At 45.2% G+C, this 27,727-nt stretch overlaps 1 protein-coding gene across 3 annotated transcripts in view; it reads right to left on the reverse strand.

Moving 5' to 3' along the window:
• The window catches only part of magi1b (membrane associated guanylate kinase, WW and PDZ domain containing 1b), a 138,618-nt gene that overhangs the window by 50,251 nt on the left and 60,640 nt on the right, over positions 1–27,727 (reverse strand). For all 3 annotated transcript variants that reach the window (XM_030092786.1, XM_030092787.1, XM_030092785.1), the window contains one exon: positions 3,113–3,232. In XM_030092786.1, coding sequence (XP_029948646.1) covers positions 3,113–3,232 — 120 coding nt within the window. The remainder of the gene's footprint in view (positions 1–3,112; positions 3,233–27,727) is intronic.

The following is a 27,727-nucleotide window of genomic DNA, read 5'->3' on the forward strand; positions in this document are numbered from 1 at the left end:
AAAGGAGAGAAAAGGAGTGGAAGGAGGGCGTGAGAGGAGGGGTCAAAGGCTTTGTGTGTGTGTGTGTGGGTGTGTGTGTGTGAGAGAGAGTTGGGGGGGCGGGGTTTAGTCACAGTCTTTGTATGTAAATACTGCGTTCCTCTGTGGGAGAATGTTAATCTCAGAAGCAAAGCTACAGTTTTCTTCTTGTTCCACCTAAACTTTTAAACAACCTTTAAAAAAAAAAAGACAAAAACCTGTGGAGACTCCCCAAAACAATATTCCACCACTTTCATAGCTTAATAAAGTTACTGCGCTCATGCAGTTCTACGAAAAAATTGATTTCCGTAAAGAGAAAATGAACAAACACATGAGTAAAGAGCCGTTCTTTCGCTCCAAATAGCCCAGATTTCTGTGAAGAGTTTTTAACTGAAGAGGTCCGCAGCCAGTTTTCTGGAGCCAGCGCTGCATTTCTGGCTCAGCTGAAGAATTGTAAAAAGAAGTGAATCCAAACACACAGTAACCAAGTAATGATCATCCAAACAGGAAAGCAGGCGGACGTATAGAGGCTGTACAATCTGAAATAATGAGGTAAAGAAAGCGCCAGTATCTAAATTATGAATATTTTAAAATTCCTTTGAAAAGGCAGAACATATTTTCATTCTTTCATTCATTTCACACTTTTCAATGTAGCTTAGAATATGCTTAAAGAGCAACCTTTAAAGTTTCTTTTTAAATAAAGTGGGTGATTATTATAAACTTACTTATAATTCAGCTGAAAGGCATCAGAGCTGTGGTTAAATATTAGAACTGGATCTATAATGTTCTTTTATCTCTTTACACAGAGTCAGAGCGGTTTTGAACTTTATTTGAAATCACGCAACACAAGCAAGGCTGTGAACCACAAGTTTTAAAACAAACAAAAAACAACTAAACGAAGACTAACAATATGATAGTAATGTTGATCAAGCATTGATAGCTGCCTTGTAAAGACGATACTTTTTTTTTTCTTCTTCTTCTTTCTTCTTTCTTTTTTTTCTCCACATGATTTCACTTGAAAACCCTGTCATGAAACCAAGCTCCCTATCCCTGTCAGTGGAAGGTCTCGTCATTTATCAATACATTAATCCAAGAAACTTTCGTGAAAGTTGTTCAAAAAGTGATAATTTGGGAACGGATACAGTAACTGGACCTCGACTGGAAATGACTTAAATCTACTGAGAGATTCAAAGAGTTCAACTCATAATCTGCCTGGAAACAGCCTCAAACGCTTTCTGAGAAGCAGCTACATGTTTCACAGTGGCTGAGATGAGAAGAAGATCTGGAAGAGGAGAAGCTTCAGACGCATTTCGAAGATCAAACCTTCCTCTGAACATATTGTCCCTCAGACGCCAAACGCTGCACAGCGTCCTGATGGAGAAGAATAGTCTGCAACGCTTTAGGGATTTTCAGAAAGCTGCTTTTTCATGGCTGTAGAGGTTTTGTGTTTTCACTTCTAATAAACTTTGATTTATTTGTGAATTGACTCAATTTCAGTTTAACTTACGTATTTCACTTGTAGCTTTGTAAAGATGATGTTTGTCAATCCGAACAGCTTTACCTTTTCACCCGTTGATCAGGATTAGACTAACACGACAACAGCTGAACATGCAATATTTCTTAATGTTGAGTATTAAAATAATTTGTGCTCAGTACTTCCATGTGAAATAACTCCTTCTCTTTCCTTGGACTTGGTGTAAACCACCTGAAAACATTATCAGTTTCCACCGGCAGCCTTTCAGAAGCAGATTCATGTAAGTTTGACATAATGAAGTGAAAATGTAGGGCAGTGGGACTCCGTCTGATTGGACAAATATGTCCACATGCGGGTCACGACTGCACAGTGCGTGGACACACATAATTCACTGCAGTGCAGTCTGGATCGTGTGATATTCGTGTTGTAAATGTTGTAATGTACAGTCCAACTTCAGCTAGGTATCTACCCATCTGATGGCCAACCAACTGGTAGCAGTATGAAGTACATCCAACAGGTTAGAAAAACGTCTTTTCACTCTGTACCTACGAGTATTGTTCCACAGCTTTGTAGAAAGGCGCAGATCATGTTGCTGTTTGCTTTCTGACCGACACAAAGCAGCAGATAAAGTGAGTGCAGGAGTGCAGCGCGCCAAGAACGACAGAACTGACACTTCCCCACTTGAGAGAAAGACCTTCTCGGTGTGTAAACCTTCTCTCGGCGCCGTGTCGACGTGATGCTGCAGACGGGTGAGAGTCCAACGTTTTCAAAAAGAGGGAGGTGTGCGGTCTTTGGCATGGACAACAAAACCGGGCCGTGGCGTGGGCGGGCCTGCTTTGGAGTGCCGGCTGGAGGCAGACATGCTTCCTTCCCGCTGAGCCAGCAGGTGAACCCGTCCACGCGTGAGGCCAACTGGCCTGGACGAGGGTTCTACGCCTGCAGCCAGTGGCCAGGTAAAGTGTTGGCCGGCGGTGCTGAGAGACGCGGCGATATCTGCCACGCCTGTCCTGAATGAGGTTAAATGCTATTTCGCCACGTACGCTGACTGAAAACACCAAAGAAGGGTGTGTGAGGGGTCTGAAGCAGTGTGTGATACCCGCAGCTACACTGGCAGGATGTCAGCAGCATGTCACATCCTCTATGTTAGATCAGTTATTCTTCAGAATAACAAAATGCACGGCAGAGGGTTTGGGTGCTTGAAGTGATTTAAGATGCAGTGGCTAAAATAGAACTCCTGCACTGCGTTTGTTTTAAAAATCCGCTTTATTTACTGCGTCCTGAAGCGAGAAAAGGTCGATGATGCAAATATAGAGCACTGTGATTTTAAAGGGTTTCTGCTGATATGAGATTAATACTGATGCTCATATATGCTGGACATTAGAAACACAAAAGCCTTCAGTCTGTATTTCTGTCCATCTCCTGGAAGCCACAGGACAGAACCATCAGAGCAGAACCACTGATAACTGCTGAGTGCAACTAGCAAACCTTTCCAGGACAAGTTGGACTAGATAATCAATTTTGAGTATTTGTCTTGAAGACTCTAGCCTCCTGATACAAGTTGGACAATTCCACCATTTCCAAAAGTCCCTCCTGATCGCTCCCCACTGCTTTCTGACTCACCTTCATATGTTCCGATTTCCAATAAGGTCCCACTCTTCTCCAACTCCAAGAAGTCCTCTACTGAGAGGAAATTATAATCCACGCCAGGAACTTCTCCTTCACGTGGGGCGCGGGTTGTACCTGAACACAAAGCAGGAGAAAGGAAAAGTTAGCTGAAGAACTCAGTTTTACATTTTTGTTACTAAAACATCGAACAAGGACATTTTTATACCATTTCATCACCCCGACCGAGGAATGATCTGTGACAACTGACACGTAGTTGGAAACACATACATCTGGAATTGTGTTGACAAGGTGTTGTTGAAACGTTACAATTATACAGCATGAGGTCTGATCCACATCTCACCCAAACCTTCTCACAATACTTTCCTGAGACAATAATCATCAAATAATGTCAGTCTTTGAAAGCAGATGCTACTGCACATGGATGCCGTGCAGCAGCTCAGAAAACGTGCAGAAGCCGCTGTGTCAGGAAGACTCATATCTCAATGTTCTCACTTCGCAACTACAGACAACTGAAGGTGACTCAAAAGGGCTTTGAGGCAGTTTTTAGACATCGGCAACAGACGGGACACTATTCTGCAGCCCCCTCCCAAAAAAGTGACATGTCTGCAAACCCTTGTGCCTGGTTGAACACGATATGATTCAGAGTCAAGATAATAAGAGACTTTGTTGGGTTCCTCTCTGTAAAATTGTTTGACGCAATGTAAATAAAGTTTAATTGAAACGATCCTACCCCATCAAACACCTTATCCTTACATTCTACTTCACCAAACTCAGGGTTGCAATGAGGACTGGAGCCAGTCCAAGATCAGAATGGATGAATACCCTGAATAATCACAGTCAATCACACCTCAAACTCAGATCGAGGCACCTGGAATCAAACCCACAACACCCTTACCACGGAGCTACAGTGCTAACCACTACACCACAATGCAGCCTTCACTGCTCTCAGTATCTACGACACTGAATCAATATAATTACTGATGAAGAAAAGCAGCATTTGTCACCGAGTTTAAGAAGAACAATGTTTGTTTTTGCGCCGTCACACCGGCGGAGTGTGAGGTCTCGTAGTGGCACCTTCGTGAGATCCTGCCATATGTTTGGAGTGTGTGTGAGTGTGTGTGTGTGTGAGTGTGGCAGAGACAGATCTGGCAGGTTGCCGGTGAGATTCTAGCACTTGCCTTTAATGGCTGCTAACAGTTGGTCGGTGTGGCGACAACGGCAAACAGATTCACAGCTGAAATAACCGTGACGTGATAACGTCATTTATTCACCACACGGCTCCACTCAGCTCCACCTGATGTTTGGCTTCTTACAACAAGAAGCTCAATTACAGAAGCTTAGGCTCTGCTCAAGTGAAAACGCATCATTTTTTGTGATTTCGTTTCAGAAATGTTTTATGTTTACGTGACAATGTTTTGAAAATGATGCCTGATAAACTCCTTGATTTTAAGAAACGGTTCTAAAATCAAAATCCCCTGGAAATCCAACATGTCAGATGATCATACTTCACAAAGCAATACATTTCCAGGAGAATCCAGACCAGGAGGAGACGTAAAAAAAAAACAAACTGAGGAAAAACTGCAGCAAGATGCAGATCTTCCTGTTTGGTTGAGCACGTTCAAGATGGCGATAAGATGATTCTATAGGATGAGGACGAGCAACACCAACAGGCTATCTGTGCAGGAAATTAAAATCTAGAAAGCCAGCATGTACAATAAGTGAAAAGAGTTGAATCAGGCTGAGGCCATCTATTGGAAAAGCTGCAGCGGAGGATTTCAGCGGTGATAAATGCGGTCTCTTAAAAATAATATTTCATTCTGCTTTCTGCGCTCTCATCATTCATTTCAATCGTTGCCTTTCGAATGCTCGGTTACACTCAATTGTTGAGCTGGCAGAAAGTTCTCTTTGGAGTTATATCACCCTCTGTTGTAATTATTGTGTCCAACTACTGAAATGAAACGCGTTTCACAAAAAAAAAACAAAAAAAAAAAACAAAAAAAAAAAAAACAAAACAAGCACTGAGACTGTGTTCAAGTCAAAATATTTCTTTTAGCTGACGATAAAGGGGCTTTCCCATCTTCTTTGCTCACTTCCTTTTCCTTCTCTTCTATCTCCTGATCTGTCTTATCTCCCAATCACTGTGTCTCCTGTGGGCTGGTAAGCAATAAGCTGGTAAAAATAGATGTGTGGGGATACGGGGAGAGGCTCCCAGTGCAGCCACGCTCAGTGACACCGGTGATAAATCACACATGCTCACACTCTCAGATGAAACCAGCACGCTGCCTTCGCGCAAGCATGCAGTACACACCGTGAGGGAACGGACTCAAACGATAGATTGCATGCTGTTACATGTTATGTTCGGGATCACTCCGGCCGGCACATCGAGGGAAAAAAAAAACATTCTCCTGCAACTATAGAAACCACAAATCTGATTAAATGTGAGCACCAAAATCAAATGGATTTAAAGGCAATCAAATTCCCTGAAATACACTTTCTCACATACCTAGATGTCAGAACTTCAACCAAATGTCGACCGTGGCGAGTCCTCGGCCGGGGAGACTCAAGACTCGGCCGACTATCAGTTGACTCTCCAAACAATAGCGCCCATTGATTGGACTCCATTGAGACGCTCTTGCTCTTAGAAAACCAAATAGGAAGAGGAATTGTGACCGGTATATCAAAAGGGGCAGAAAGGCTCGGCCTTGGCTCGCGCCCAGGGGCAGGACACTGTTATCGCTATAGGCCTAATTAATTCCAAACCCCTTCCCCACAAAAGCTCCATTGACTGAGCTGTGAGGAGAAGGCCGGCGGAGAGCGGAGCACTAAGCCCAATGACAGCTACGTCCAAACGCCGACTTCGAAAACGCAGAGGAAGATCAGGAAAGAGTAGGACTCCCGAAGCTGGGAGTTAGCATAATCCAGCGACCGGCACGCACGATGAGGGCCTGAGAGATGTGTTGGGGAGAGCGTTGATCTAACGCGGGCTGCCTCGCGGCTTAACAGCTTCAATATCTTCACCAGCTGAGATGGCTGGGTGGGTGGGCGTCGGTGAAAACAAATCCATCATTAGCATTTCAGGAAGATGATCAAGGGGACCGGCGTTGAGACGCTGCCAGTCACAGCGAAGCGCAGGGAGCTCACGACAGCGACCGCGGCATCGGCGCTCGTGCCAGCAAGAAATTCAAATGTACTGTAGGCTGCGACCGAGACGCGCAGCAGGAAGTGACAGAAGACTCCGAGGGGGGCGGGAAACAAAGACGAGGAAGAAACACACATGTAGTATCTGTCTCTTTAAGCATCAGGCCTCTGGCTTTCTGCCGCTGCAGAAAGAATCATCTACTATGACAGAAAAATACCAGTCTATTGATCTTCATGTAGCCTCCAACTACAACTGATTTTTCAAAGTTTCCAGGTGATACATTGATCTTATACCATCATATTGGATATTGTCATGGTCTTATCTTTTTTTCCAAAATGAAATTTTACAATTTTCTCAAGAAAGCACGGTTCTGTGAGTAGTTTTAATGAGAAATCTGAAATATCTATGTTAAAACACTGCAGCAATATTGATAATGAGATGTCAGTCATGAATTGAGAGCCTGCTCTCTCTGGGTATAAATGCACAAAAGACTGAACATGTGGGAAAAACCAGAACCTGCAATCAGGTCCATGTCAATTAGCATGGCATGAACTTACAGTCCACAGAAACACAGTTTATCTCAAGTCACTCTTTTGCAAACCGTACATACAGTATATTCCATATAATGTTCAGCTCTGACACCATTGATTACGATTCTAACGTAATTTAAGTGATTGCAACTATTTGTGTTTGGATCAGCATGAAATGTAATAACTTCTATCTATAGATGAAATGGTGGTTTTACTGGGCAAAACCAATAAAAGTCAGATATTGATCCGATTTTTCAGATGAGTATCGTCCGATCCTGATACTTTCCCGATCCGATGACCAACATTGCTACTGCTGTATTGCTCATACACTTCAAATATGTTATAGGAGCAACCAGGCTGGAAGAATTATTGTAAAACCCTCTCATAGGATTCTTCTTAGAATGATGCAAAAACTTATTTTAATTTAATTCAGTGACAACAAAAATTCCCAGTTCCACTTAAATGATCCAAACAGTTACAATGCACATTTCTGAGAAATATAGTCATAGGAATGATAGAAATGGGACTAAAAAAAACCAAAACATCAAAAAAAAATAATCCAACTTCAAAGCTACAGATATTGAACTGTTTTTTTCAAATATGGAATTAGGACACAAGCTGAAAATCTTCATGTTACTGTGCGAAACTCATAAATGTAATTTCTGCCCTCATGCATCTGTTAACGAAGGAAACAAAAATAATTTTCCCATGAGAGAGAACAAGGGTAAAACCATAATAGAGGGACTTTAAGTTACATTTATTGGTTTGTATCATGCATGATTTTCATCCTAAATATTTCCATTATTTCTGTGATTTTCATGTCTTCGGGTGGGACACTGTAAGTACACAGCTCAGCAAAATCTAAACTGCAGCTCCAATTGATTTCAAACTATTTACGGAGACACAGTACGGTCAAAAATATTCCAAGCTTATGCCGTCACTGCAGCTGCAAATGTTAACTAGAAAGCCAATTAGGCAAACATCATTTCAGTTTCTGTGGAGGGCCAGTCGGGAGCCCGAGTGCACAACATTTGGTGAAAATGTCTCGTTCCAGGAATGCTAATTGGAGATATTTAAACAGTCAAGAGATGAAATCCATGGTCAAGCTGCAGAATGAAACTTGAGGCTGCTGGGTGGGACCTCGACATGAAGCACAGAGAAAATAATCTGGAAACAGCACGAGGCTCAAACACTACAGTCTTTAGACATTCACTGTTTTGGGCACAGGTCATTTCTATGTACGGACACCAGTGCCGCCACAAACGGAGCATATCTGAGCTTTCAAAGCGCTTCCCGGCGAGTTGCTCTAATAACTGTAGAGGTTACAGTCGGCCTCGGACAGCATGTATTCATATGGGACGCACGTCTTACAGAGAAGCATCAATAAGACCTTGTGTGAACATATGGCTGTGCGCCACCTTCCAGTGTCCTGTCCGTCTCTACCATCCTGTCTGTACCTTCACACGGATGAGCCGGGACAGAAAGCTGAGCCGCCTGTTCCCTCAGGGAACCAGGCAGCAGGTCGACTCAGTTACAAGCCTCTCAAATCCTCTCAGCCAAAAAACATGCGAGTGCACACTTGTTGTCCTGTATTGGGTTCAAACAGGCCTGAGAGGGAAACACTTCCTGTCACAATCAGCAGCTGCTCCGTCCCCCTCCGCCAGCCAGCGCACACATATGTTCATCTGCGCGCAAACACACACACACACACACACACACACACACACACACGTACACACAGCAGGGGGGAGGAGGTGCCACCAAATGGCATGATCTGGGGCTAAAAGGTGGCTGTGGCCAGAGGGTAATCACTTAATGGGGCTTTATGCACCCATCTCCATTGTGACACACATTCGGACATAAATGGAGCTTCATTACCATGACAGCTACAGACCGCGGTGCTGCGCACCACCTATGGAGACCAGATTACACCCCCTACAAAGAGCAAAGCAACTTAATGTTTAGCTCTTCTGCAATCCATGCTGTCCAGGATTGGAAATAACAATTGTGTAGCATAATGGGATGAAAAGTCAATAAAGGAGAAAAATGCAGGAAGTGTGAACATTCAGAAACGATGGAATGCACAACCACTTCCATATGATCAATATTGTAAATAATTCAACCTCCAAAATAAAGATATTCTAAATATGAGCCATGAAGTTCAGTTCCAAAGCTTGTCAAACATCCACACCTGATCTGGTGCCTCCTTTTCTCACCAGACTGCAAAAAATTTGCACGGCAGCAATTATTTCCTTAAAGTCTGAGAGGCAAAGTGAGCACAGACAGTACAGCGCTCCACCTGGCAGGTAAATATTTACAGGCACACTTCGAGAAGGCCTGTGTAAAATACCAATTAGAGGAAGAGGACCAGAGAGCGTACAGGGTTTGAACTTTCAGGAAAAGTGTACCGACTCCTCAATGCTGTGACAGAGATATTTAAAAACTGCAGCTGAGCAGGTGAACATGTAGAAGCTGCTTTCCTTTGCATTTGTTGTGAAGTGCTCGGAGCAAAGTGAAACGATGTCCCAAACAGTCCAAAAACAGAAATATCTATATCTACGGCAGGGCCGACCTGAGCGCAGGGACGTTCATCCTGTCCATTGTTATTCATGCTGTATAGAGTGGGCGTCTTCATCACTTGCAGACGGTACAAAAAAAAAAAAAACTTGCTGGAGAGCGAGTTCCACAAGGTCCGACCTGACAACAGCCCACACATCAGTGCTTAAGGAATCAGGAACAGATGAACCCAGCCGTTAACCCCAGCAAAGAAACTCGACTGGCTGCAGTTCTGGTGACATTCAAGACTCCCAGCCTTGATCCTGTCTGCATTACACAGAGCCGCCAAGGAGATGTACTAACTACATCAAGATGGGCGCTACAATGCCTCAAACGCCACAGTACTGAGCACAATCATTTATACCGCTCTTCCTATTGAACAGTTAAAGCTTCTGTTCTGCTCTTTTCTCAATAAACACCACACATCCAGGATGAGAAGCATGTCTGAGGAAGAGAAAGCACAAGATATATACTTTTATATACTCTTTTGAGACGTTTAAACCACAACAACATATGTTTTGTGTTTGAAACTAACAAATCAGTATATAAATTCACAATGAAATAACCCGTTAAATCCCAAATATGCAAACCTCTAATTGTTGAGCCGAAGCACTCACGGAGGATGAGAGGTTTTAGCACCTCTACCTGAAAACCGGATGACCAGGCTGTCGAACACTCAATAACCTCCCAGTCAACATAGATCATTACCTAAAATGTCCAACCTCCCCATCTCCACTCTCTTCTCCCCTCACATCCCGACTCCCAGTCAATAAGAGGCAATTACGGCAGAAATGCATTGTGCCACGACTGTTTGATACAATTATGTCAGCTCTTTTTACGCTGTATCTGGAGCAGCGTCTTGTTTGGAACTGACCAATGCAATATCGTATTTCACATGGCTGAGCTCACATTTATTCAGGACTGGTGTCAGAGACTTTGCAGGGGATGAGCATACTGGCGATTTGTTTCTCCATAAAAAACAAAGACAAGATACGAGGTGTGTTCTTGGACAATACGGTCAAATATTAAAGAAAGTGAACTAGCATTAGCCTCAGAGCCGTGCACTCAGGGTGAGATTCTTAAAACATGCATAAAACAACAGCTACAGGACAGGTTACTCTGATATTTCGCTGTATTTTGCCCCAGTTTTCATTCAAATTGGCTTTGTATTAAAAAATTTAACTTTAAATTGTACTAACTGTCAGTAGAAATTGTTTGGTTTTGTGAAAATATAGACTTACTTTTTGCTCTACAACTGTCTCACCATCTCAACATGGCCCTTGGAACTAAAATATGCTGCTGTAAAGATTTGAATTCATCTCAAAAATTATTCATAATCCAGTTTCCAAGAACAACAGCGACCACCTTGGTGACCCCTGTGACCTCAGGTTTTCCGCTCCCACGTCTCAGATCGGAGCCCCATCAGCGTCCGGTTACGCCGCGACGCCTTTCAAAACCACGATCGATACACGACAGGCGTTGGCCGCAGCTCTCAGTTTGACCTTGGGCCCTCCCAGTTTGTCTACGGCGTCACTCAGCTTACACGACCATCGATCCCAAAGCGTCTCCCTTATGTCATCTTCCCATCGCCAGCCGAACCGGGTGAACCGTGGCGATCGGCGTTATCGCTACACAACCATTAACAAAGACACCATTCTGAAAGCATCTGTCCTGAGCTTCTTGACTCTGTCTATCACACTCACTGGGGAGAGACTCTAGTAAGCACTGAACAAACAACGAGCCTCTTATGTTACCTTTATGGGAATAAATTAGCGATAAAAGGTCAAACCAGTCAAGCACATCCTGAAATAGAATTCAAAACTGTGCGACAACATGAACTGCTTCAACATACAAAGAAAATCTTCACCTCTTCCCTCCTTCAGCATAACTAACACTCACTGGCAGACAAATCCAAGCAGCTCATCTATATTTAATTGATGGCAGACTATTTTAAGGGAGTGTCTGCCCTCCTCGTGGCGAGATGGACCCGGACTGGGGTTGCTGACATTTGTGGGGACGACCCCACGGTTGGATTTGACAAAAGCAATGATATCATAAAGAAGGGCAAAAATGGCGCGATTCCATTACGCACCGCAGAAAAAAAAAAAACATTGTCCACATCGCAGAGAGGGACTGAGAGGTAAATCAGCATCACTTCAACCATGAGAAATCATGTGGCAAGGCAGGACAGAAATGCCAGCAGGGGGAGAGGCAAGTAGCTCAGCTTAGCAACGACCGCATTTAAACGACAGATGAGATTAAAATTAGCCAGAGCTTTCTCCCCCCCCCCCCCCATCACAATGGCATCAAAACACATGAAGAATGCAAAAGGAGGCTGTACACCACGCACGCAGCAACAAGCCGTCTTCTAAAAATAACAATGTGTGAAAAATCAGTTTGTTTCCTTGCACTTGCATTCCCTGGGAGCAACAGAGCACCCTGGGCACACATCCCCCCCACCCCCACACCCCCCCGCCGTCAGGCCTGGCCTTGCATTTTAGCTGTGACCTACATTTGATTCCCTCCACAAGGACAACATTGGGCTTGACTCCTTGGACGACATTGGCGTCATCGCTGAGAGCTGAAGAGTCATCCTGCTTGACGTCTTCATTAGATCTGCTTTCGCAGCGCGCCGCGGCGCTTCCCGTCGGCTCGTCGTCGTCCTGCTTAAATCGCACAGCTCTCTTGCTGTTGAAAGGGGCGAGGGCACCGGATTCCAGCGCCGCCTTCATATCTTTGCTGGGGTTTTTTCTCCTTTTGCGTCTTCCAAAACATCCGCAAAGCTCCAGAGAAAGAAAAGAGAACATGACTGTATGCTGGTCCTGATGAATTTAGACAAGTGTCCAGAAAGACGGGAAGGTCGCTCTTTAAATTTATCCAAATCCCAGAAAACATGGCAGACGCAGCTGCCGAAAGAGTAGTCCGTACAGTTTGGTTTCTATGAATTGTTACTCTGAAGTGTATCGAGGGTGAAAACATTTTCCAAACTGTATTTGCTGAACAAACTAGGAGGCGGCCCTTTAGTGACCCCGGGGCTCAGACGACTTTAAAACACGTGTTCCTAGAAGTAACAGCACGCACATAGACGTGCCAATTCATCTGTAATGAACTAGCAATAACAGGGTGCAGTTCATGACAAGCGGAGAAGGTGCTTTTATTCTTAAACCAATGAACACCAACAACTATAAAGCAAGGCTTCAAACAAAACTAGGTGAAAGCCTCCAGTAGGATTCATATGACCCTTTTCATCATCTACCGATCCAAACAGGTGTTATTGGAATTTTATTCATTGTAAAATAATTAAAATAAAAACACTAGAAGCTCACAATTTAAAAAAATACCATTTAGAATGGGATATATCACACTCTGTGTCTGAGTTTGCAACTTTTCTTAGATTTTCTGACTTTTTTTGTATGAATTTATTGGAACTGCTGATGAAGGAGTTTTAATAGCTGTGAAGATGAGATGAATCTGATCCCTATCACAATCAGAGGCGTGAACAGAAGGGGGATAGGTGGGCCGGGGTGGGTGGCACCGCCCTCAGCATGTGGCTGAGGTTCAGGCATGTGTGTGAAGCTGGCTGCGCTTCATGGATTTATACTCCGTCAGTCCCAGAAGACGTCCTTTCACATGAGGCATCGAGTCGCCGCTCATGACATAACCTGAATCTGTTGAATGACCAACTGAGTCAAAGCACACAAAGCCCAGATGTCACGCTCTGCGGTTATATTTAGCAACAGTGTGCGCACCGTTTTCCATGTCTGCGCTCAAAATGAACACTTTTTTTTTTGTTTTAATATAGCACCGGTGTTACAATGTGTGTGACTGAGTGTGTGCTTTAAGAGAATTCCTGGAGTTATTCAAATGGCTGCTGTGAAATCTGCACCAGGTCAACTGTACAGGTGGTGTAAATACGCAGGAGAAGCTTTCTGACCTGAGGCTGATTTTTCCCTTCATGAAACAACAGAATAAAAATGACACAAATTAATTTAGTCTGAAAATGACAGTCCATCGCTGTCCATGTGTGGATTTGAAAGAGGCCTTCAGATTATGTCCACACTCCGCCAACAGACACACACACACCGCAGTATGACCCAGATACAGGCTGTCTACAAAAGTCAGGAGGTTGAGAGAAACGGCACGGCACGGCGAGGTGGAAAACCCCGTCACTCACAGCGAGCGGGGGGTTGTTCCCGGCGCAGGGGTGGAGGGAACAAACACACCTAAGCAGCAACAACAAACTGTGTGATTTGTCTCCCACATTTTCATCATGGCGAAGTGATCAGAGCCACGGGTGAAAAGTAGGCCATCATAAATGTGTTTGGCAATGATTCATTATCATAATAGTTCTATTATTAGAGTGGCCTATTCTTACGCGGCCTGTGCGCTGGCATTCGGGTCAGTCAGGACAGGAGTGATTTGAAAGAGTGCGATTTTCGAGTGGTCTGCCACCGACGGGCAGACAAAGCAAGCCCCGACTCTGACAACGTGTGGGGAATTCCTTTGTCTTCGTCCAATGGATCCAATTAAAGCGCTGACAGAACCATGCCTGTAAATGTATATGTACTGTAGATTAGAGGGGAAGCTGGTGTCTGTGTAAGTTGATTAAAACTTTCATTGGTGCGACCCAGCGGACCCTACAGAGGAATTTGCTCTTCCTCCCTTCACCCCTCCGTTTTCCTCCTATATCTCCTCCGGTTCATTATTTCCTTTCTGCCATTGTCTCATTTGCTCCTCCAACTAGCCCTTTTGTTTATTCCACTTCACCACATAATGCAAGCAACCCTCCTTTTAATCTTTAAGCTGCCATTCATCTCCACTTTCACACAAAGAATATTAGGAAAGTGAATCCCACAAACTCCTCTGATCCGCTCATTTGTGCTTTCTCCGTCTCCGTCTGGGTTTGGCAGTGGTGACGACAGCCTGGGTGGCCAGGCAAAACTCTGCGGGCTTTCAGATTTCAAAGTAAGAGACCGTGGACTTTTTGAATGAACTCATTTTTCTGCTCTTATGCTGATGATGTGAAGTAATTCAGCCAAAAAAGCAAAGCGCCTAATTTCACTGAAGCTTCTACTCAAATGACCAGCGACAGCAAAGTCCAGATGTGAAAGATCACAGTGATGCTTAAACAGAAGAGCCTATTTTTGAATTGTGAATGAAACGGAATAGATTAGAACCACGTCAAGTCTGAACCTTGGAAATCCTACCCACAACGTGATTACCAGCTATTTGGTGAATGACATCGGTGTTGATGCCAATGAAGTCCAGATGCTCAAATAGTGAGTTCAATTTGCTTCAAGTCCACCACACGAAAATCATTGTCCTTCTTCGACTGAAAGAAAAAGGAGGAATCTTCCTTCATCATTTCATCTATCTTCTTAAACCATTTTCTACAAACTCGGGGTGTTACTCTGGATTTAAGGTGGGGTACACACTGAACTCACTCATATTCACACTAAATCCCTAACTGGGCTCACCAGGCCTTTACATCTATGCTTTTTTTTTTTTTTTGACTGTGGCTCCATCGAACCTGGACCTGCAGCATGCACTGGTGTGGTTCGCAGCCAAGTGTGAAGCGACAGGGATGAGGATCAGCACCTCCAAATCTGAGGCCATGGTCCTTGACTGGAAGAAGGTGGCTTGCCCTCTCCAGGTAGGTGGAGAGACTCTGGCCCAAGTGGAGGAGTTTAAGTATCTTGGGGTCTTGTTCACGAGCGGGTGACGGATGGTGAGATTGACAGGCGGATCGGTGCAGCGTCTGCAGTGATGCCGTCATTGTATCGGTCTGTTGTGGTGAAGAGGGAGCTGAGGCGAAAGGCGAAGCTCTCAATTTACCGGTCAATCTACGTCCCTGCCCTCACCTATGATCACGAGCTTTGGGTCATGACCAAAAGGACAAGATCCCGAATACAAGCGGCTGAAATGAGCTTCCTCCATAGTGTGGCTGGGCGCTCCCTTATACCCCTTTCCCACTGCAACTAGCGGGTCAACCTGTGTTTTCCACTCGCTAACGATTGGCTTTTTAGACTCCTTTCCCACTGCCTGCAGACCCGGGTCTAGCCGCCTGCTGGCGAGCCGCGTCGCTGCATTTTCCCGCACTGATGGTGTCCCACGTTGATGACATCATCAGCGCGACGGAGCAAAACGAAAGTAAACAATGCAGCGGAACACAGTCCCCGTTACCTGTAGACAAATCTCCTCTTCCCCACGGATCAAGAGAAGCTCTCTGGTCTCGCTATCTTGCCAATGCTGGGTCATCTTGACGAAGGATATTTCACGCCGTGTCCAGAAACAACAACTAGTGCGCTAACATAGCCGCGCTGCGTCGACGTCATCATGTAAGTTCCCGGGTGTGTCCCTCCCACTAAAAGCCGGTAGAAAGCTGACCCCGGAAATTCCTGGGTTGATTGCAGGGTCGAACGAACCGGGTCGAAATGCCGATTAAAACCCTTTCTCACTGCCATGAGGAGCCGATTGTTAGGGGGTTTAAACAGGTTTTTTGGCCAGTGGGAAAGGGGTATTAGAGATAGGGTGAGGAGCTCATTCACCAGGGAGGAGCTCGGAGTCGAACCATTACTCCTCCACATCGAGAGGAGCAGCTGAGGTGGCTTGGGCACCTCTTTAGGATGCCTCCTGGACGCACCTCCTTGGGGAGGTGTTCCGGGCATGTTCCACCAGGAGGAGACCCCAGGGAAGACCCAGGACATGCTGGAGAGACTATGTCTCTCGGCTGGCCTGGGAACGCCTTGGGATCCTCTCGGAAGAGCTGGAGGAAGTGTCTGGGGACAGGGAAGTCTGGGCATCTCTGCTTAGACTGCTGCGCCCGCGGACCAGTCCTGGATAAGCGGTAGAAAATGGATGGATGGATGGATGGGTGTGGAAGGAAATCGTAGTACACACAATAGAAAACACTGGCATTCACATGGAGCTCATACACTGGCCCAGGCTGAACTAGAAGCCATGACCTACCAATGAGGGGAAAGGACTAACACCAATGCTGTCGTGTGGCCGGAGAGCTTAATGTATTTCACTTTAAAAAAAAGATGACAGAGCCTGTAAAACCTCTTTATAAGGTTTTCAATCAATGAAAGGCTGCATTCATGGAACTGATGAACTTCTAATTGGTGCTCCCACTTCATTTCTCCAAAACACTGAATTTGGCACCATTACTGGTAAAGTCAATCAGCCTGTCCACGCCAAATGAAGCTGAACTTCACCTGACACGTGTCTGGATTTCTATATCTTGTTTGGTTTGCAGGAGCGCCAAAGTTAGAAACTCAACATTGATGCCCTGCAGTGAAAGGCTCAGAGCATCTAAGATAGTCGACTGTGACACATTAAAACCTGCCTGAAAGCAGACTTTTTACTGGTCTGTTTAAAATCTGTTCTGTAAAAAAGATGTTTTTTCATCAACAAGCAAAACTCAAGTCAACATAAGTGTTGGCCGTCAACAGGAGTGCTAATTGTTGATGTGGCCCTGTGGGAAAATGAGTTGCCCATCCCTGCTTTAGACAAGTGTCTTGCGATTTGTGGTAGTGTAGGATAAAACTAGCACAAACCTTCAGAGACAAGATTCTTACGGCATTTTCTTCTCCAGCATAAATCTCAGGGATGACGTGGGTAAAATATCTCCGCTCCATCATTTACAGTATCTCCTGTGCACATCTCACACAAGAAAGTGGAGTACAGAGGTAAGGCTAAGAGCTCTGGTTTTAATAAAGATTAAAAAAGATAGGTACCTCGACATATGGAAAGCTTTTCCTCGGTCTTGCCTGTATTAACTAGGAAGAAAAAAAAAGACTGCCTTGTGCACTGAATCGTGCAGCTTTGAAATGAAATGTGATGACTGTGTTACATTAAAGGCAGACCCAGCGGTGGATTGAATTAGTCGGTTGTATGTCTTTCAGAGACTCCAATCACTTTACTTTCAAGTGAAACCGGTTGCACATTGCGGTCTCCTACAGCCGCCCAGCGCAGCATGGTAATGGGCTTGGTAAAAAAAACAATGCACCACACTTTTTGATTTAAATCAAGCATAAATGCTGTTTTTGCTGGAGTCCATACATCATGCCAATAACCGGACTACATGTTAAATGTGCATTATGAAGAATGTACGTTTTGTCATTCTTGTTCAATAGAAGTGTATCGAAGTTCCAGAATGCTAAACTAAGAGATTAGATTATTTGCTTTTTAGATTTAATTGACTAGTTACTTCTTTAATTTGTCTTATTTGGGTGCATTTACCATAGTGTATATTCTGTGAAATGAAAATTTGATGTCTTGTGCTTTAGTATGAATCACTTTCACACTTGGATCCTCATGAAAACATGTCACATTAATGGTAAAGTCGTCTGGATGCACAAAATGTGTCTTTCTAGGCAAAGCAACTAAAAATTGTGAAAATGGTGCAGTGTTTCTAACAGGGCCGTAGTGGTGCTGTAGCACTGCAATTAAACACGAAAAATGAAAAAAGACATGAAACCTAGTGATATCAGATTCATCCAGCTTTAAAAAAAAAAAAAAAAGCAGTGTCATTCTCTGAAAATGTTCAATGTGGACAGAACTATACAATTAATGGATAAATAATGCAAATACCCATAAACCCATCTCTGTGTGGGATGTGGGATCTGTCTAAGCACAGAACCAACTGATCACGATTCCATCAATACTGAATCCGACGGCCTGGGAAGTGACGTGTTAACCCCGCTACAACCACTGATTCCCTCAAACACTAATCAACAGAGAATTATTCAGTGAAGAGGCTTGATGCATTCCTTTAGTGTTTTTGGTTTTAGTCGACCATGTTGGATCATATGTCACATATTTCTAGAAAAGGTTTGGACTGCCGGAGCCTTTTCAACTCAAACTTGCAGGGTTTGCTATTGAGCACAGATACTTAGAGTCCCTCAAAGACCAAGCCCATTTCGTTAGGCTGGGGCCGATGTCATTTATGTCCACAATAAATACCCCCAATACGAGAAGCTCAAAATAACCCCCTTGTGACAGATGTTGGTATTACAAGACGAGAAGAGCGACGGACACTTTCACAGCTTGAGGTTCGTAAAGATGGGTGGTGAGTGTGTTATATTCACCGGTCACTCTTATGTGAGCACATGGAGGATTAATGAAACCGTTGGGCCTTTATCAAAGGAATGTCATGTAAATTCGACAAAATAAAGCATATAGTCTGAGTTATTGGTACTACTGTTCACTAAAGGACAATCTTAATTGCATTTCATAGTGCGGCTACATATTCAAAGTTCAGAGTCAGGGCCCTATTTCCCCCAACTGTACACATAAATTCCAGCTTGTTATGACATATTTATCACCATTTTATCAATAGTTTCAGGTTAAGTCGGATTAAAAAATATATGAAATATAGTACCTTTGATCGTGAAGGCACAAAGCAAGAATATGTCATTTTTAGGGGTAAAATCTGATAAATATACAAGAGTGCTGTATGTATCTGGTGGATGATCACAATGAAGCAGAGAGGATTATGGGCCTGCCTTGAAAATCTGGCAGAAGTCTGAGACCCAACTGTTGTGCATAAGCTAACTCAGAAGCATTTCTCCAAATCTCCAACAATAAACATGCTCTCATGTCAAGCTAGTTTGCTTTTTCCAAGAAAAAAAAAGCCGAGGCACGTCCTCGTGGAGGGTTTTCAGGACGCACGTCGACGACGCATGCACGTGCACGTACACAAACATGAGGGGAGGGCCGGCAGACTGTCGTCATATTCCAAAACCAAAACAGATCCACCATCTTGGCCAGAGCAAGCCTGCCAGCTCTTTTTTTTTTTTTTCAACCAAAAGACAAACACCCACCCACACATACACACACACACACACCAAAATGCAGGAGGGGTGATGAGCTGACTGGGGTTTGTCAGCTCGGCAGGGGGATGGAGCCATCTGTCCCAGTAAAGGGTTAATCCAACCAAAAGCACAGGCCACACATTCCAGCATGTTCCAGCCCAAAAAAAAAAAAAAAAAAAAAAATTCTGCCCGCATTCTGGATGATCAATTTTGCTTTGCCTTTTTCTTTTTAAGAGAAAAAAGGAAACCAAAAGGTGGTGTCACAGTCCATCAGCCAGTCCCAGCTCAACCTCCCAGCGTCTCCCTGAAATCTGCTCATGTGGCAGTGACAGGGAATCAAACGCTGAAGGCGGCTTTCCGGTGATTGGTACGCGGATGCTTCTCATTTGAGATGGAGTGTTTTGAGTCGGAGGGGGTTGTTTTCACTGCTCAGGCTGGCTGAAAGAGGCTCGCTAAGAAGAGGCGACACACACGCACAAAAACACACACACAGACACACCACAATGAGATCAAAACAGGCCTTTCTCCGGACCTGTGGCAGCCTCCCTTCTTTCACCTTTAAACCAGGGAGATGTGGCGAGCTGTGGGTCTGGAGACCAGGGAAATGAGGTGGAGAGATTGGACTAAAAGAAAAAAATAAGAAAGAAAGAAAAAACACACACAAAAAAAATTGAAAGGGCCAGCAGCAATGTAGTGTGAAGCTAAATCAGCCTGAAAATGCCCCCCACACACACTCACAGCCGGCCTTTGTCTTTCTATTCCACCCAGAAAAAAAGCACCGTGGGCTAGCTGCTACCTCCAGCAACATGGAAATGGAAAAGAAAGGCTTTAAAACGATCCATTTCGAGGGGCGGGGAGGGAGTGGGGATGGAGGGATGGAAATGAGAAGGAAGGAAGGAAGGAAGGAAGGAGGGAGGGGGGGGGGGGGGGGGGGGGGGGGTCATCCAGACATGAGATGGACCGAAAAAACAGTGAAAGAAAGGAGGAGAAGGGGGGAGAGAGAGAAAAGACAGAAAGGAGAGATGCAGGAGCTAACCTTTAGCATCCTGGAAGCTCCAGACAGACAGCTGGAAGGTAATGGCTTCCAACATGATCACACATGTCAACAGATCACACGGCCCCTTAATACAGCCATCACCGGGACGGACAGCTACACACACATATACTGTACATGCACACAGGAGAGGTGACACTCTATATACACACACACACACACACACACAGCCAGCAAACCGGGCCACGGACAGACGTGCACAGACGCCAGCGTATACCTGAGACAGACAGACCACAGACACACACGGCTTCCGTTTGACCACAACACATCAGCCTCCATTACTGCCAGCGATGTGGCTCCGTCTCGCTCGCTCTGCTCCTGATGCCTTCCGCCTGATGCACAGCCATCCCCCGCCGCCTGCCTCTCCATCTCTCTCCCATCCCGACACCTCCCCACCCCCCCATCACCACCACCACCACCACCCCTCCAGAACGCTAAATCACGGCGGCCCCTTCTGCAAAAATCAAACTGGAGGAAAAAAAAAAATAAATCAAAATACCTCAATCAAGGCAGGCTGTGAGAGGGGGGCTTCCTCTCCCCCCTCACAGTCCGGCAGAACAACACCACCGTCGACAGGAGCAGGGCAGAAATCCAGTCAGGTGCAGATGAGTGTCAGAGGAAAAAAATAAGAAATCAACATGATCACAGGTCCTTCCTCTGTCCACCTTCCTCTCCCGCCTCCCGCGCGTCTGTCCTCTGTCCAGCCTGGGCTTTGTGATGCTAAGCTAACGGGAGCTAAGCTAAGCAGCATCCACACATTGGCTTATAATGCGCTCCGTCTCATACCCACACTCTCTCACACACACGCACACACACACACTCACACACCAATGCTGGGCTTCTGTCTCTCTCTTACTGACTGAGCCCCGCTGTTTCCCGTCTCACAGGCTCCCACATGCCCCCGCCCACCTCCTCCCCCCTGCTCTCTTTCTCTCTCTCCTCCCTCCTCCCCTCTTCCCGGCCGTTCACCCCGATTCTTCCCTCCTTCCCAAGATCCCCGGCAGCACCTCCAGTTTCTCCTTCTCGTCGCTCCCCAGACGCCGATGCCTTACACACACACTTGCAAACTCATACACATGCTCTGGCTGTTGAACAAGTTCCTGACAAGTCATCCTTGACCAGCATGTGAGGAGGACAGGAGTCGAGGGAGGCGACGCCGAGGCTCTGGAATAAAACATGGGGACAACAGTGGTGCCGAGCGGGACGGACGTGAGGGGGGTCGTAGACATTTACATGTCAAAAGGCAGAGAAGTAAACTGGAAAGGGACATATAAGTCCTGTTTTGACACTAAACTTGGCACATGTGGAAGGAAAAATAACAATGGAGGAGGGATGTCAGAGAACAAACACATTTTTAAAGATTCAGGTTTCAAATTGAACAAAGCAAATCCAATTATGCTCAGTCAAACTAAATGATTAGTGGTAAATCTATAGATGTCCTTGTCTGAGAAAAGACCCCACTGCGGGCAGTGCTGAGTTGTCTTATTCTGCGGTGAGGAGAAGATGGGGGGCTGGGAAAAGCAATAAGAAGATCATGGCGGCGGAAGGGTCAAGAGTTCAGCTCAAAGATCTTCCTTTGCTCACTCCATTTGCTTCATTTCTTGAGTGTGGCGTGGCTGGACAGTGCTGTTTTAAAGATCAGTTTTCATCAATAAGGAAAGAATGATTCACAGCTGGAGAATATGAAGAGGGATCGTGGAACCTGGACGAGCGACTACAACAACGAAAGAACCAAGCATTATTTATGGTCACCGTGTTGCTGTTTCCAGAGTGTTCGCAGCGGCTTTTCACCAAACACACTGTAGGTAAAAGCAAAATCTACACAGCAAATATCTGAAGCCACAACCAAAAGCAGAATGATACAAAACGCTCACTAAAACATCATCTCAAAGGCGAGTTTGTATGAAAGTCTGTCAGCTTTTCAACTTGTCTCGGCCTGTTCAGCCTTTTGGTACAAGTTTGCACCAAAGTACGGTGGACTGAGTCGAGACGCAGCAAAAGAATTCTATCGGTAAAACGTTCTGATGGAGTTGGGCTTCTGAAATATGTGCTGCAACTCCAACGAATATTAATAAATATTCAATATGTTAAAAAAAAAAAAACAATGGCTCAGACAGACTGGGGCACAAGTAACCAACTGTTTGTAAAGACTGCCAGCCAGTACTGATACGAAGCCAGTCTCCTGCATGCGGACGCAACCGTGTCGACCAGCGAGTGTGCTCACACAATGCATCTGATGCATTGTATTGAACTGCATGTGTAGGTGGAGCAGCTGGGGGGGGGGGGGGGCACGAATCCCATCATTCACTCTGTGTTTGACAGCGGTCCTTTGACTCTTGCTAATGGTGGAAGCTCAAAAAAAACCTTCATGTCCAGCACCAATCCCTTCATATCATGTGCTTGATACCTGCAGCCTGCTGGGAACTGACATGGACTGTGACACACAGTCAAATCTAGTGGTTTGAAAATGTAAAGTATGGTGGAGGAATGCCAACAGAATTAAGAGAATTTCACTGTCTGTGGTGAGTTCAGCTAGCAGCTCAGCTATGCACACAAACGGCTCTGTTTAAAAGACCCAACAAACGGTGGAACATGAAGGCAGTTGTATTTAATAAAGCCAGGACTGCAGTTTCCTTCTGTTTTTTTTTTTCTCAGACTTTATGCTTTCACAACTCTCCCCTGGCTCCATAGCTTTATACACTTCCCACAAGCTACATATATATACTGTAGTATCGTATGCAATACAACAGTGTGGCTCTGCACCTTGCATGGATGGATGTAAGACTGTGGCGAGTGGAAGCCACTGGAGCCTCTCAAGAAAGTTTTCAGGTTCAATGAATCAATCTGGCGCGGTCACTGAGATTCAGAAATTCAGGCTATCACAAGAAAATGTAAAACACCCTATTTTAATTCTGAAACTGTGGTATGTTAAATGAAAGTACAGAAGGTCGTCAGTGTTTCTGTAACAATCAAAATGCACAGAACTTTAAATTGTCATCAGAAAAATTGATAAATGGAAACAAGTTTGGACCCTGCAGAGCTCACGGGGAAGTCGTGAACTTTGATGATGACTAACTTTTGGACATTTTGCAAGTTCTACACACAACTTGCTGATCTTCGCTCAAGACTTGGATGCTTTGGCCGAAGCGCTGTGACAATGGACCTGATCAGAGAAATGATCCATCAGAAACAACATGCGACTTTCCTCTCATACGTTTTCCAAGCTCGAGGAGAAACAACCTCCTGCCGGCACGGCTCGAGAGTCGTCTGCTCACCTTCTCTTGCCTCCCTCACTTCATTTCCTCTGGCTGTTGGGGAGCAGTGCAGAGAGCCTGTCTTTTGTTCAGGTATCACAATGTGATTGCTGCAATCTGGAACCCCCAAAGCAGCAGCTCCAGAGAGGCTCATCTTGTTGACATTGTGGACACGGACAGAAACACGCCCTCATCAGACAGCACAGTCTTAGTGTGACTCCACCGCATGTCATCTGTGATCATATGTTTGTGTTAGTTTGGACGGCGAACTACATTCACACTGATTTGAGTTTTTTTGCATCCCATTATTTCCCCTCTCTCTCTCTCCCTCCTCACTGCCCATCCCCCGTCCGTGCCCCCCTCCCACACCCAAACTCCACCCCACCCCCACCTCGATCCTCGAGGCTTCAGCGACCCCCCCCCCCCCTTTCCCTCCAAGCCGTCCTCTTAGCCTATATATGGAGCGTCCAATCGTCGGCGCCGCTCGCCCCGCAGTTCAACGCGCACACACGTGAAACGCCGGCTCCGGCGAACCTGCCTCACTCGAGAGGTGATGATCAACCTCGCCGTCGGCGCCACAACAGCCAGACAACGCCGCCACTTGCCTTGATGAAGGAGAGCCTGGAAGCTCCCTTTCTCAAGGCTGGCCGACACCGAGCGGTGAGAGCCAGGTGTAAACCCGACAGAGCCGTCCTCGCTTCCTCCTGCCGCCGCCGCCGCCGCTCCGATCGCTGACAACTGGCAGCCAAACACAAAATAAGAGAGGAAGACAAAAGACTGACACAGAGGGAGAAAGGGAGCAGCGGCGGCGGCGGGGAGGACGTGAGGCAGCGCTGTCGTGAGTTGGGGGGGTCAGAAATGAGAGGAGCGGATAATGGGAGACTGGGAATGCTGAATGTGCGGACGGGGCGACCACAAGGGAAGCAGACAAATGCCTCAGCAGGCGGGGGGAGGGTGGGAGTGCTGCGCTTTAAATTTTTAAGGGGGTTATTGGACTTTTTGGACCTTTGAGGAAGGCAACTTGTTTATCTTCACAATTTTGCTCACTAAAAAAAAAAAACTACTGATTCTCCTGTTTAGCTGTCAGAAGATCAAATTCAACTGCTATCAGTACAATAAGAACTCTTTCTTAAAAGTGTATGACTGGTGTTGATGGCAGTTAAATTTCAAATGGAAGTTCATTTGGGGTAAAAATAAGTCGGCCAATTCAGAGACGAATGAGTACATTGTCCATATCGTGAAAGACACGATGAAAAGGAAATGAAGGGAGAAGCAGGAGGAGAATAATATGTAGTAAAGGTCCAGCCAGACAGAAATGTAACCTGCTGCTCATAAATAGAAGCTTCAATGATCACCTAAGTCGACTGCTTAAACATTTCAAAACTCGCAAGAAGTCAACTTTGGTCCAACAGTGTTCCCTTAAAGCAGTTTTTCACGTCTATTTTCACTTGACTCAACTCTGCATGGTTTTAATGCATATCATAGTTAGTATTTCTCAAGATAATATCCCCCCCAAAAAATAGCTACTCCTCACTTCAATGAGCACAAGTCATAGTCAGATTCTGTAGCGCAAAACTTGCAATATTTTTGGAAGTGAGCGTCTCATGTCATAGTCGCATCCATCACTGTGAGGATCAGTCGCTCGCTGAAAGACAACTAGCATCTGATTTCAGAGTCCACAATCTGTACAGCTCCAACACGAAACACCAAAGTCCTGGTGCCTGAATCCAATGATTCAGGCACCATCCCCATGCTTCACAGGCTGGTACTGAGCTTCACAGAGGACAGTGCTATGGAACAGTTAGTGGAGATGATTTACATTTTGTCCGGGCAAGACACACATCTCCATCTGTTTGCCCACCTGGCTGGTTTGCTCCCGTCCCACATACACTTGCACATGGAAACTGAACAACCTTTGGACATATGTTAACATGGACACACACTGACTTCACACAATCAGAGAGGATTTCACCAAAATTTGCTTTTGGTTCAGATGAAACCAGCAGTACAACAGTCAAGGGAAACTGAGGTCTGACCTGATCTGAGATTGTTGGAATTAGATTTGATCGCCATAGAAAACCATGAAACACACTTTCTATGGTCTAGAACAGGCACAGGTCATTATAAATAATTTATCTGACATGTTGGTGAGTGTTTGGGCCTGCTACCTTCAAATCAAAGTCATGAAAACGGGGTCTGAAACATTTCAAGAGGTCGTCTGGGGCAACATGTCAACGAACAACAGGAACAAATGCCTTAACGTACAATTGCTGTGTTGATCTCACATAACGCCGTGAGTGTGAAGGGCACAGGGGAGCATTTATTTATGGGCTGTACCCAACATAGCTTCCGCTCCCATAACACAGAAAAAATAAGCTGGGGCAAAAGACTTGAAAATTCCAGGTGGAGGATCACTCTCCTCCACAGGCGCATGACAACACAACATTTACAGTCCCATAAAACATGTGGCCCAGGGAACACCTTCATGCTTTGTTTACTGCTAACAACGCCAGGGTTTTTACTGGTGTGCCGGAGACCACTCAGTGATTAAAAAGGCCATTATGGACAGACCCCCACCCACTTGCAGTGTCTGGCTGACATATGGTGTTGGAGGTAATGCAGATAAAGTCCCTTAAACAAGCCCCGTGAATACAGATAGTAATTTGTGTGAGAGGGCCATGAATAATCTAATTGAAAAGCCGACAGAACTGAAGCATGATCGGGTTTAAAATTAACTGAAAAATAACAATCCAATGTGCGAAAGCTTTAGGTGCAGACACAGAATGTTAACACTCGAAAATAAAAGCAATCACTGTTTTTAATGAGCATGCTGAATCTTTACCATGAAAACTTTCCGCCAACAACTTGAAAATAAGTTTTCCTGTAATGGATCTACAGATGTCGCTTTCATTTCCGACACTAGCAGCCACTGCAGGGATCAAACCTGCGACCCAAAAGTCCCCCGTCCAACACTGACCGCTTCACCACTCAAACACACAGGTATTGTCATAAGAGCTCACAGCGGTATAAATTCAGTGTGCGTACACCTCAGTCATCTCTGCAGTGTTGTTGCCTTCCCTCTTTTGTTCCTCCGTCTCCGTGTTCGGGAGTGAGACTCACTGCGACCGCAGTCAGCAGGGAATTCAAACTCCCGTTTCGTGATCGTGATGAAGCGCCCTCTGATTGGTCCGAGCCACTGATTTCAGCAGGATATGCAAAACGGGGATAAGACTAAAGTGGCATCATGCGGCAGGGTTTCATCAATCCAGCCGTCTCTCAGGGTGTTCCATCCGTCCCTGCACTGAGGGAGTTGCACAGTTATTGCATTTATCACTGTGCTATTATTGCGTTAATGCAACAGCGCCATATCCTTCACTCCGACGCCGTCTTCAAGGGCTGTTTTTCATAGCGGGGAAGAGATGAAACTTCAAACGGCTACTTCAGTGTTTGTGCAGCAGCAGCTACAGAAGACGAACGCAGCATCAGAAAACAAATGCTCCCTCAGATCTTTGCTACATCGACAGTTAGGAGGAAATAACAACTGCGTTCCTAGATTGCACAGCCATCTCTGGCAGCACAGTTACCACGCATGCCATATTTGCAGGACCTATGCATCGTTTTTACATGAGATAATGGTCATTATGGTTGCTCAATAATTTTGCAAACATCAACATGTGCGAGTCGTTCAAAACATATTATCGATTGACAAATCTAATTATCTCAAACACCACGGCCACAGGAGAAAGGTAGGAGCACAAAATGAACAGAAAATAATACAACAAAGACAGCAAGCTGCAGATGGAGACGTGAAGGGAAAGAGTCTTGTTATTAATAGGAACAAATCATAAAGACATCAGCATCATCTCTGTTTGCATTTACAGCAACTGAGATAATTTTCACAATACTTGACATTACTGTATGCTTCATAAATTCATGTGGCCCTTGTCCTCACTGTAGAGAGTTCTAGCAAAAGCAAACACCAACGCTGTGATGGTTGGAAGCACAAGGCTGACCTTTTTCGCAAACTTGATCTGAGATCTAGTTTAAAGATCGAGACACGCCAGAGAGAGAACCTCCCCACCAAAATGCTCATGACTGAAAGAAAAACGTACCTATCCTCAGATTTTTCTGTCAAAAGGCAAATTCCGTTTGCAAAGAACTCTGCTCTTCTTACATGGTAACTGCTGTTACCAAGCTCACATTGGATGCTTGAAACCATAAAAGCTTGACACATCTTGAAGCACACACATCTGTTTTT

This window comes from Salarias fasciatus, chromosome 5 (assembly GCF_902148845.1).
Source record: "Salarias fasciatus chromosome 5, fSalaFa1.1, whole genome shotgun sequence".
NCBI lineage: Eukaryota > Metazoa > Chordata > Actinopteri > Blenniiformes > Blenniidae > Salarias > Salarias fasciatus.